This window comes from Spea bombifrons, chromosome 4, assembly GCF_027358695.1.
Source record: "Spea bombifrons isolate aSpeBom1 chromosome 4, aSpeBom1.2.pri, whole genome shotgun sequence".
NCBI lineage: Eukaryota > Metazoa > Chordata > Amphibia > Anura > Pelobatidae > Spea > Spea bombifrons.
In genome coordinates this window covers 72396406-72408924 of record NC_071090.1, presented here as the reverse complement: position 1 = coordinate 72408924, position 12519 = coordinate 72396406, and the positions used below count along the sequence as shown (strand labels likewise).

At 39.3% G+C, this 12519-nt stretch overlaps 1 protein-coding gene across 1 annotated transcript; it reads left to right on the top strand.

Annotated features, from left to right (window-relative positions):
• Nucleotides 1-889: 889 nt before the first annotated feature.
• Nucleotides 890-12257, top strand: ETFA (electron transfer flavoprotein subunit alpha). Its single transcript, XM_053464569.1, has 12 exons — nucleotides 890-978; nucleotides 1109-1262; nucleotides 1795-1872; nucleotides 2673-2755; nucleotides 2868-2967; nucleotides 6076-6186; nucleotides 6767-6868; nucleotides 7372-7440; nucleotides 7693-7775; nucleotides 10426-10491; nucleotides 10684-10764; nucleotides 12025-12257. The coding sequence occupies exons 1-12, from the start codon at nucleotides 943-945 to the stop codon at nucleotides 12061-12063; spliced, it is 1002 nt and encodes a 333-aa protein (XP_053320544.1). The 5' UTR covers nucleotides 890-942; the 3' UTR covers nucleotides 12064-12257.
• Nucleotides 12258-12519: the final 262 nt, after the last annotated feature.

Sequence of the window (12519 nt, the reverse complement as noted above, 5' to 3'; positions counted from 1 at the left end):
ATACACAACACTTGTGTACGTTTTCTCTGGACAGCTAGCATTCCCACATGGTGATACCTGGGGTCCTTCTTATTGAGCTGACCCACCCTTTAATAGCCTTTGGTGAAGATTTTATTTGGCGAGTCGCTAAATGTGTTTACATAATGGCTCTAATACCGGTCTTGGCGGAAATCATATAATTTATAAGATACATTTGAGTCACTTGTGTGCAAACAGGGGTATCAATCAACCATAACATAGTGGTAGCAAAATCACCATCTGGGAGCCTTATACATGATCATAGCTGTGTAGAACACAAAGAGGTCAACTCCAGACTGTGTGCCCCTTCACAATGACATTGGGGCAAAAACCCTGAAATTTCCCAAGTATACAAATGATCCACTGTAACCTGGATTCCGCTGAACTGTAAATGTTCTTGGTCGGTATTCCAATGGTGCAGTTGTGTTGATCTATCGAATCCAAATAAAATATTTATAAATGTAGAAGCTTTCTTGAAACACTGTTAAGACTTGTGATTTGCCCACACACAAAGGATTTCTCAGAATAACAAAATAATTGTGGATGATGCTAAATTTGTGATTTGATAAGCAGATCATTGTTTATTACCAAGCCAATAAGACTGTCAATATCAGAACAATATGAATTGGGCAGTTTCTTTCAAACATGTAACAAGGAGCACGATGAATGTTTTTTGCAAACAAAGTCGCCACTTTAAGTAACATACAATTGATCACGGCAGCCATCAACTCATAAAATAAGTGTAACGAATCCTTCACATTTGTTTTCTATGAAAAAAGCGGCGACAAAGAGTGATATATGTATCGGGACTCTTGTGTATAGAACGTATATGATGTCATTCTTCTGCGCCCTTCTGTTAATATCTTGTCGCGTGTTGAAATCGTCTCAACCCCGGTCACCTCTGTGTCCGACAGTGAGGCTGTCATGTACCGATCCCTGACAACCGGCGGGCAGCGTGGGGTAATGAAAGAGTCTTAATAAGCACGCATTGGAGACGGGAGAGTACGGGGTTATTTCTGATAAACGCGCTGAATTTATATAATCTATCTCCCGTATCGCATATGTAATAAGCTGCTTTTTCTTCCTCCAGGCCTCTGCCCTTCGCAGGTTACTCAGCACTCTGGTTATTGCTGAACATGACACCCAACAGGTGACCCCAATTACCCTCAGTGCAATATCTGCTGCACAGAAACTAGGAGGTGATGTGGCCTGTCTGGTGGCCGGCAATAACTGCTCTAAGGTAGGTCTGACCTCCTGCTAAACGTCCACTTTGCATGGAGGCTGTAGGGTTATGTAACACACAGTCTTGTTTATACCTCTTTTGGACCCAGATCCATATGCGCCTCCATGGTGACCCCTTTTTTCTAAGAGCTTGAGTGCTTGGGGTTAGGGTGTCACTGTGTTTTAGCGCAATAAAACAAGTCATAATAACCCATAGAGGAATGGCAGAAAATGTATAAATAAAATACGTCTTAAAAACATTTTGTAGTATATTTTCTAACAGGGCCGGAAATAGGGAAATGGATGGATCATTCAAGTTACAGGCTTTTTGAAAGCATTTATAAGGAATATCCCAATTCTGTGGTTTTGATAATGTTAATAGAATCATGTATGCCCCTTTTTAGCTTATATTTTAGCATCATAACTTTGTAGAACTCGGCATCAAGCTGAGGCTTTGTGTAGGTTTTGGTATCTTATTATATGTAAAACATTTCATAGCCTGCGCCATTTATAAATGGTGAAAGTAGAATGTGTAACGTTTGTCGCTACAGGTAGCAGAAGAACTTGCAAAGGTGCAGGGTGTCTCCAAACTGTTCGTAGCGCAGCATGATGTGTACAAGGGGTTCCTGCCAGGTGAGAAACATGTAAATGGCTTCCCATGTCATTCAGCACCTTTCCTCCATAGCTTGTGCATGTAGTGTTTTAGATCTACTACTTTGGTCTGCTTTTCTCATATTTCTCTGTGCGACAAAATGCAATTATCTTCACCTTTGATGTGTTTCTTTCTTCCCTTCCTTACTCATAAGAATATTGATGTGCTGCTAAAGAAGCCAAAATTATTTCTGTCCCTTAATACTTACAAGATGCTTTCCTCTGGGCTGAAGGCGCCTACTACTCCTGTAGGGAGTGATATGGTTTTTACCAAAATCGGCAGAGGGGATCGCTATTACCGCTCTCAGCTGATTGGTGTCGATCCATGCAGAGATAATAGGCAAGCGTCTACAATCCATCAGCTGTCGGCTATGTAAAATCAAGTGTATCTAAGATACTCGTCGTTTTGTGAAAATTGTAAAAGAAAAATGACTGGCCATAGTTATTAAACAGGAAAGTTTATCTGATTTTAAGCTCACACGACCATGGGATGGTATTTTAATACGGCATCTGTCAGAAAACATGAATAATACTCATAGACCTACTCAAAGCATGTGGAAAAGGATCATGTATATAATTGTTTCTGCTTCAATTTTTCTATTGTAGTAAAAACACTGGGATTTGAAAGTTGCCTTTTCGGCCAATGGAATCATGTTTTTGAGAAGAATGCACATTATTGTTACTCTCACTATAATGCATTATGTATATCATAACTATTTACTGCTTTATAAAAGCAGTTAATCTGTGCTACAGATAACAAGGACTCTATATTTTGTTCCCAGAGGAGTTGACCCCACTGGTTGTGGAAGCCCAGAAGCAATTTGCTTTCACACACATCATTGCTGGAGCATCAGCCTTTGGAAAGGTAAGCAGGCTGTATGCTACTGTTAATGTTTGATTAGCCCTGTTGCTCATTTGGGAAGTGATGGCTCTTTATAATACAAATAAATAAAAATGTTGAATCCTCTCTTCCCCAGAATTTGTTGCCCAGAGTAGCAGCAAAGCTTGATGTGGCTCCTGTATCAGATGTCATAGAAATTAAGTCTCCAGATACATTTGTGAGGACAATCTATGCTGGTAAGAAATTAATCTGTATTTCATATAAATAACCAGGTCTGAAATAACACCCCTGACGCGTAGTAGGCAAAAAAAACACCTCCCTTGCCCACTCTGTAGTGATGTACCATTTGAACAAAACTTTTATTTGTAACTTTTTTTTGGAGCACTGCATCAAACTTTAATGCTCTTATGCCACTATTGGGGATCTCTACTACCACCAAGAGCACTCAGAATTCTGGCCTTTTACCATCAACTTTAGTCACTGTCTCTGCCAAACTGGCACACAAACCTACAAATACTGTATATTATGTCAGTGAATCCAAATAGATAGGAGTTATTTGTTTAAAGGGACACTCCTGTGTCCCAGGGAGCCCCTTAAACAATGCATATGAAAGTACTTGAAGAAGCCAGTCAGTGGCAGGAAAACACTATTGTTGCAATCAATTGAAGCGTGCACCAGCACCTACTATGTTGCAAATATGTAACTGTATGAAAACCTATTTGTTTAAATGCAGGCTAGTTAAATGAGTTACTTGGAAATAAAATCACCTTGTTGCTTATGATTAGAATAACACACAACATTGCTTTGTGGAAATTGCAACATTTGTTTTATTAGCAAAAAAATTAAATCTTTTCCATTGTGAGGGATGACCTTAACAAGCGTACGCAGACTTTTTTATTGTTATTGGCCTTTAAATTAATATCCGTTACTATACTGCATATATGTCTCTATATTGCCTAAAAAGTTTGCACCGGTTGGTTCCATAGAATGGGCTCATCATTGCTCTGGGAATAACTTCTTAAATAGGGTAGGTTTGGACAGGTAACTTCCTTAGGATGAGTTTCTTTGTTCGGGGAGATAATTTGTATACATACTTCTTTCCTGTAGACCGTTTCTCATGGTTTTTTGCATGTCTGCCTTATTATTCTTGTTTTCTGAAATCTCACTGGTGCTCGTTTAACACACTTGTCTGCAACCCCTCAAGAGCACTGGGTTTAATTAAGCAAAACCGTTCATTGCAACAAAGTTATAATGGAAGATAAAACTTGCCAAATACCACTTGCTTTCTACCGGTGAATATCCCAGGATGGTACTACAGCAGTGTTCAAGCGTCCAGCTGTGCCTAAAGAGCTCAGCAATTGCCAAAGTACCCATCTGTGCCTAAGGGTGTCTCTTGAGGATAACAAAGTACCAACTGTTCAACCAAGTATTGTAGAAAGAGTCTACATCCCTCAGCCAAGTGTTGTGGGCAAAGGCCACAGTATTGTCACTTGGCCCAGGCAAGGTCTCTGTTAGGAGGGCAACTTTCAACCAACTCTGAAGGCAGAGTTTTGTAGAAACAATACAAGGTTATCGGGATCTGTCATGAGAAGTCAATAAGAAAATGGATATAGCGGTATTGGCCAAAGCTACCGTGGCATGAAATTGATACACGTAGAAAAATATGTAAAGTAAAAGTTTCTGAACTGGCAAGACTGTATAGGTAGATGCTCTATGCTCTTGTATATTGTGGGTTAACTTGTACCCATAGGTAGATATGTTGCAGTTGAGGGACTTTTTCATGTCTTGGCAAGGTTTAAGAAACCTGCTATACAACATGGATGAATACAATTCCAAAAGTAAATAGTGAATAGACATTTAATACATTTTACTTACTATAAATATGGAAAATAATGTAGAAACCACCCCAACAACGTTGTCTATATTGTGTCCTTTTGTCGCACAGACCTTTTCCCTGTGTATCCTTACACACAGTTGTGTCGAGTACTCCCGTCCCCGCATGTCCTGTTAAATATTAATAATTTCTGCTGCTTTGGGAACTCGTCGCTACAACATACAATCCGTGTCCTGAGGCTGAGAAATCCCGTTGGGTGTTTGTTACACGTAATCACGCACCTGTAGTAATATCGCTGGATCAGTCAGCTTACACTTCAAAAAAAGAATTAAGATCTATTTTTTTCCTTTTTTATTTAAGCTTTTCTTTTTAATGTTTTTTTTTTTTTTTTTTGAATATAATTAGTTTTTATTTTGTGAAATCATATATCCGGTAACAATCCCCAGCACGCTGTTTCTGTATCAACAATACCCGACCAGTATGTTTAGATAAATACTCCAACTAATACAGAGAAATATATATACCGTATTGGCCCGATTATAGGCCGCGCTTTTTTCCCATAATTTAAATCTTTAAAGTGGGGGTGTGGCCTACAATCGGGGTTTAGCATTTTTACCTTCTCCAGGTTTTCTGGAAGGCCGGATCAGAAGACTGCAGAGCGCTTCCGGTAGTGCGGTCCAGCGAAAATGCGGTCCCCCGGCAACACGAGCAAAAACTTTAGTTCCACCCTGATTCTTGATTCTCAACGTTGATGTAGATGAGGCAGACTGGTGCAGGAAGTGGAGGTCGCATCTGCCGCATCTACATCCATGTTGCAACACTAAAGTTTAGGTAAGGAGGGTGGGAGCCTCCTACCATACATTAAATGTAAATAAAAATATATATATATATTCCTTTAAAATAGCACCAAACCATAAGGGTGCAGCCTATAATCGGGTGTGGCCTATATTTAAGCCAATATGGTATTTGCTTAAGATTTTCAATGTTGCTCACCAACACCCTTTAGCATCTTGGCTTATCTCAGTATCTCTGATACTTTACCCTTGGAAGCTGCCTTTGTTTCCCAGCCGGAACTACTCGCTGTGTGTCTATGAAGGATCATAGAGGCTGTGCAATACGTCATCTGCTGTGTTCTCTTGTAGAGAGAAGGTCCTGTGTGCTCTAACCTGTCACTTTTGCTTCTGTCAACTGTGTAGATAAAGCCAATACAATGTAACAGCGAAACACCTTGTTCAAACGCTGATGAAACTGTAAAATGCCATTTAGCGGGAGCTCTCTGGTGCATTGTGCTCGACTGTTTTACGGCCTTTCTGTTTTGTTGGTGATGGTCTCTTTTGTTTATGGATTATCGCAGCATTGGGGTAGTCATGGAATAGTGCCCCATTGTGACTGCATTATTTTCTGACCAAGCACCAGTAGGGGCTATAAACCCTTTTAAGTGAACGGCTTTTCTACTGTGCTTAAACCATTAGAATTTGCTCCTTTTCTCAGCTATTCCTTTATCTTGCAGGGAATGCCTTGTGTACTGTAAAATGTGACGAGGCTGTGAAGGTGTTCACGGTAAGAGGGACATCCTTTGAAGTGGCTCCATCTTCAGGAGGAAGTGCCACTTTAGAGACGGGTAAGACTGGGGTACATTATGTAGGACACCTACCTCACAGCTAGACCATTTTGTTGGTTCTTAAAGGCGAAAATGCTTTCTAAAATGACTCCCCCTTTTGGTAGTCCTGTAATCAGGCAAACAATATGTTGCTACTATATCTAAAGGTTACTAGATATCTCTGGGAGTGAGGCACTGACATCGGCATATACTGAGCCACCTCAAACACCTACTCTCTCGAGTTCTTACATGTGTATTTGGGGTTATCTCAGCAGCACCTTAAAAACATTTATATGCGTGTTGGATAACATGCATATAAACCATCCAACCATACAGATGCCTCATGAATTGAGTCCAAAGAGGGCTGTAAGTTGCAGGAGAGTTGTATAGTATCATGGTAAGCTGTGATTGTATTAGAAAGGACTCGCCAGAATTGGGACATTTAGCGGGGCCTTGCCAACCATCCTTGCCGTATAATTTTTATAAATGACGATGGGATTTGCAGTCGGAACCACTGTGGTTTAATCTAGATAGATATACAGACACCAAGGTTTGTATGTGGAGGTAATCTAAAAAAGTACAAATGTTTTTTCAATGTTAGTCTCCCCCGCTGCACCGGTCGGGCTGTCGGAATGGCTTCAGCAAAGTCTGACCAAAAGTGACCGCCCAGAACTGACAAGTGCCAAAGTCGTCGTCTCTGGAGGTAAGAGAGGACTGCTTTACATGCTTGCGTTCAAATCTTTAGCGCACCAAACGCTATGTGCTTTCCTATATATCATATATACAATACAGTATATTACTAAGTCACTGTAATCCTGTAATGGAGAGGTCTGGAAATTGCTCAGAAGTATTGTGTAACGAATACTAGGAGCAAGTAAACAAGGGATTAATAATAAACTCATACTAGTAGCCGATTTCTGTATCTGAGGATTGTTTGTTGTATCCCCCGACTGCGCCTCCAGTGTACCTTTATAGCCACTGGTGTGATAGATCATGTACTTTAGTGTACATATGGAGCTGGATAGGTTCAGTATAAAAGCGTAGCATGCTGTTGTGTGTACCTATCCTTAAAGTGCCAGGAATGATTGTAAGCCCTACTCTTTAGATAATATTTTACAGAGAGACAAACTGTGACTTTAAAGCCAGACCTATTTAACGCGTATTGGTTTATTCCTGGTATATAACATATTCCTGTCCCATTTGTAGGTCGAGGGTTGAAGAGTGGTGACAACTTCAAACTATTATACGACTTGGCGGATCAGCTGCACGCTGCAGGTAAGGTACCTATAATGGGTGTATTTATGTAAAATGTATACAATACGAGCTGTGAATGATACATATTTAAAGATATTTGTGTATTTGTATTTTAAAGTTTTAGGTAGTCTGTATGTATTGTAAGTTGAATTCACATATCGCTTCATGTACTATATCTGTATCATCCTTGGGTAATCAAGTAAAGGTAGGGAATGTGCAGCGCTATTGCACTGTTGCCAAGTTGAAATAAATATACATTCTCCTTTTTCGTAGTTGGTGCGTCTCGTGCCGCTGTGGATGCTGGCTTTGTCCCCAATGATATGCAAGTTGGGCAGACAGGAAAAATTGTTGCTCCAGTAAGTATGTTGCATTACAGTCAGTGGCAGATTGGATTTCCATAATGTATAGTGAAGTAAAGGAACTGGAAATCACAACTCTCAAAAGTTTATTTAATTGACCGGAGTGATAGAGGTTAATACATTTAGACATGTCCTAGCACTCCGTATTAAAATGCTGCATTGTAAGCACCCCCGAAGTGTAAGTGGGCCAGGTACAAAGGCAACGGATACTCAATATTATTCTGTCCTAGTTTCCGAAATGGTAATGTGACTTATTTCATTTATGGCCTGAACCACCCTTGCTTAGACCCATACCAGGGACCTTTCTGGATCTGACTTAAGGACTCGGGGCAACAGCATGGAGAAGCCTTCTAGAAATGGTACTGTTATTTAAATATCTGAAAAACCCAGCAAGTCTTCATGGTAATGTGCTAGCTGAAATCCATGTTTAAAAACCATTGCCAGTAAAGCAGATTAATGATTCCCATAACAACCATTTTATAAACATTTACTTCCCTCTATAGCCTCTGTGATGACATTTGTACATCTTTTAGAGACATGGTTTCCCTGCTACAGTCGTACAGTAGGCACTACATTACTGGACCAGTCACATTCAAAGGGTGTTCAAAAGCCAAGTGAAATTTTGGAAAGGTTCACTAGAATTCATGTCTGCTTTACTAACGGTGCCATTTTTAAATGGTTACCATGTCAATCTCTAAAACTGAGTGACGCTTGCATTTAAACGTCTCGTCTTAGAAGCCTAGAAAGTCCGTGCTGTCCCTTTGGTAATTCCCAGCTGTAACGTGTATAGCTGTGTCTGTGAGACGGAAGGGGTAAGGGCAAGTTGAAGGCTGTGTGGAAGGTTCTTTGATACATGGACTCCAATACTTGCTTATAGACAATGAGTCTATCATTCTGGCTCTAAAAGGGTTAATTAGCAAGATTAAAGGGGGATCCAAAACATGCTTGCCAAATTGCTTTTCCGTTTAACCCCCTGGGAGCAGAACATCAACTGCTTTCAGCTAAATGCACTGACATATGAATATTTTACAGCAATTTAATGTTTTTCCGGCTCCCCCAAGGACTTGCGAATCAATTTGCAAATGCTGTTAAAGGCTGAGCCGGATAATTCAGTATGAAGGAGGCTGTCAGCCCAGAGCTTTTTAAGGGGCTTAATAAGAAAGTAAGATTGCCCCCCACCTTCGGTTCGTTCCCCTCCTCCCATCTCCTTAAAGTTTTATGCATAGGATTTTTCCACATTCTGCTGCTCCGAAAAACCTGTTTCTGTTAAGTTTTATGGACTTTATTTGAGCAGCCTGGATTTTTCAATTTTAGATCCGTTTGAAATAAAATAGGGTCGCCTTCCATTCTTCAATTACTTCTAAGGAATCTATTACCAGCTCATATGAAAATGTGATGTGTGGTGCTTTCTGTTGATTTATTTTAACAATAATGTGAAAATACGGCTTGACTAATCACAGACTAAGGTTAACGTCTTTAGTTTTGTTAGACAGGACAGTGTTGTACACTTTTATTTGTAAGTTTTTCTTGCATTTATCAATGAAATGCACGATCGTTGGGTTAAGAAGGTCTTAAATGCTCAGGGAATACTTAGGAAATTGTTTCTAAAGAAATTACGCATTTTGCTGTAAAGAAAAGGAATTTCTGAAAGATGTAACTAATGAAAGCAGTTTTGTTGGATTTGACATTGATGTGATATCTGCCCTGTAGCAGACTGTTGCATGATTTGGCAGTAAAATATATTATGTGTATTATGTGTACAGACTAGAGGCACATGTCTTATTTTTGTTTACTTCAACACCGCTTCTCGGTAGTACAGATTGTGGACATCTTCACATACATGTTATATGTCTCTCTGTGACCTCCTGATGTGTTTGTAGAAGCTGCAAAATGTTGTATCGACATGTTCTGCGGATACTATATGAAAAGTGCAATGTGGTACCTGTTAAGAATGTGTAACCATAAGGTGTTCGTGAGCATGTGATATTCCAAATATTTAATATATTGATCAGTACGTTTTTTTTTTAGAATTACAAATAATACAATAATTTATTACAATATTGGAGATTTCTTGATATTAGAATGGGACAGATGTTATATATATATATATATATATATATATATATATATATATATATATATATATATATATATATATAATGGAAACATATTGGTGTGGTGCATTACCTTCGAGACAAAGGAGAGGGGAGATATGACCGAAACTTTAAATATCAAAATACAAACGTGATTGGGAGAGCGGGGTGTTTGGCATAATGATGGTAGCCTACTCTTAAAGTAATAAGAACGTTACCGTAAGGAATCCCCACTTTATTAAATAGATTTCTGCCTTTAAAATGTCCAATAAATTAAATATAAGCCATGTTTATCAAGGTAAAACAAACTCGTTTCTCGTTCAGTCGGTCGGTCGAAACATTCCAGTGTTTTCTATGGCAGTGGCCCAAGTGTTGCCTTGGTAAGAATGGCTTTGTAACGTAACCTTGTGCAAATCTGTTTTCCTGTGATGTGGGCCTTGAGCCGAAAAGGTGTCAGTGCTGTCCGCTGCCTCCCAGTAACAAGATAAACTGATGTCCTGTACTTCTGTCGTGTACAGCTGCTTCTATAATGGATCATTCTGTCCTACTTGCAGGAGCTTTATATTGCCGTTGGGATCTCTGGGGCCATTCAGCATCTGGCTGGGATGAAAGATAGCAAGGTAATGCTGCATGTATTGATATGTACAGACCCTGTAGAGAAATACACAGAAATGCTGCAGTGTAAAAATTGTGTAGCAAAAATATATATCTGAAAATAATCCTAAATAACAAATTACTCTGAGCAGTCCTCGGTAATTGTATGTAGCCTGTAGGCATTGGTCATTGACGTTAACACGTCCTTTTATTTTCAGACCATTGTAGCTATTAACAAGGATCCTGAGGCTCCAATCTTCCAAGTGGCAGACTATGGTTTGGTAGCAGACTTATTTAAGGTAATTAATTCTCCAAAGTTGTTTGCCGTTATCTGCTGTGCTAATCCTCATTAAAGTTAATTGTGGTTATTGTAAAATTACCTTTCGTTGTATAGCGCTATGGAATTTGATGGTGCTATATAAAACAATAAATAATTGTAATTAAACTACCAAAGTTAATCAAAAAGTCTAGGTTAGAAGACCTAAGTAGTAATGGTTTACTGTCTGTCCTTTAGATGCCACATCTAAATAAAATCTGCGTAACGTGGGCAAAAGCTATAGCCATCGATCATGTTTGTAAATATGAGTGCTAAAGCTTCACCTGCCTTGCAAATGAAAAATATACTACTAGTTTCTATGTTTTCGCGGTGAAAGTAGATTTCCACAATGTACAGGATATTATTTATTCCTTCAGAGAAGTATTTAGGAATACTGGAAAGTTTATATGTCCCATGCAGTTATATTGCCTTATGTGTATAAAGGGAAAGAGGATTGCAGTTAACCGGTTAGGACATGTTTGGCCCTATGTGCCTGTTGCCTGTCTGCTCGGGGAAGCAGGTGGCGAGTGCCAGCGCTTAATGCTGTTCCTGAACTGACGCCTGCTGGCAGGATCCAAGACACGGCCACTTGCAGGATACAACATGTAGACAATTTCCTCGATAAATTTTGCAGTAGCATATTAATTCCACCTGATGGAAACGTAGATATTATAAATAATTGAAGGAATGTTTTCATCAAAGAGGAACGTGGCAAGAACGAGAGGACACCTTGTCCCCTCCCATGGGGATATTCACGCAAGGCTGATGCAATGCAGTAGTAATGGTAGAATGTAGTATTTCTAGGCCGGTGGCCTCAGTCATTGCTATGTAGGGGTATTGTCACTCATTCCAAGGTCTTCATACATACACAAAAACATACTTTGAGATCACAATGGGCAGCTTTCACAACACTCCTAAGTAGATCATGTATGATGAATTTGCCACCTTCCTGGTGACTGCAGGGGTGCCTTGATTCTTATTCTAGGCGAAAGGAAGAGTGATATATGTGCATAAATAAACCATTAGAAATGAGAATTACTGATACAAGTGATATTAGACACAATACTGAAAGCTAGTTGATAATATACCGTTTATCACTGCAGGACTGTGTATTGAACAGAAAGCATTTCTGCATATAATATCATGCGACGGGACATTTCTTGTCATGGGAAATCTTGTATAGTAACGTGTTTTTACCCAGGTTTATCAATTTTGTTTATATCCTATCTTGTTTCCTTTTTAGGCGGTTCCAGAAATGACTGAAATTCTTAAGAAAAAATAGTTGACATCCTGCTGATGTAGGGGAAAACTCTTACTTCTACAAAAAATAATTTTATTAATTGCAGAACGGAGTTTGAAAAATGTATCTGAAAAACCGAAAGCCTAGAGAATAATACAGGTACTCACTCAGGTCATGAAATGTATTTTTTACCACCAATGTATCATAATAGTTTAATAAAAGTCTGATACTTTGCACTGGTGAGAATCTTTGTACATTTGGATAAACGCTGCTGGGTGACCCATAAAAACAATATGTTTTTGTGCGATTCCGCTGCAAATCGTGGCTGGCACAACCCCTTATGAAGGCATCGCTAATAGATTGCATGTTGAGGCATCTTTATGACTTGATCAATAGGCTCTGCAAAGACCACACTATATGACCAAGCTCTTGATACTGTGCATGGGGGCCATGAGAAAACACTGCCAATCTTGGAATACTTTTTTACTTTTTTTTCTA

What these genes read in the sequence shown, in the direction of transcription:
- ETFA (XM_053464569.1), top strand. Translation starts at nt 943, where the DNA reads ATGTACCGATCCCTGACAACCGGCGGGCAGCGTGGG. An exon ending in AAGTGCCACTTTAGAGACGG is followed by an intron (nt 6,187 to 6,766) that starts GTAAGACTGGGG and finishes TTTCAATGTTAG; the next exon opens with TCTCCCCCGCTGCACCGGTC. An exon ending in CAGGAAAAATTGTTGCTCCA is followed by an intron (nt 7,776 to 10,425) that starts GTAAGTATGTTG and finishes TCCTACTTGCAG; the next exon opens with GAGCTTTATATTGCCGTTGG.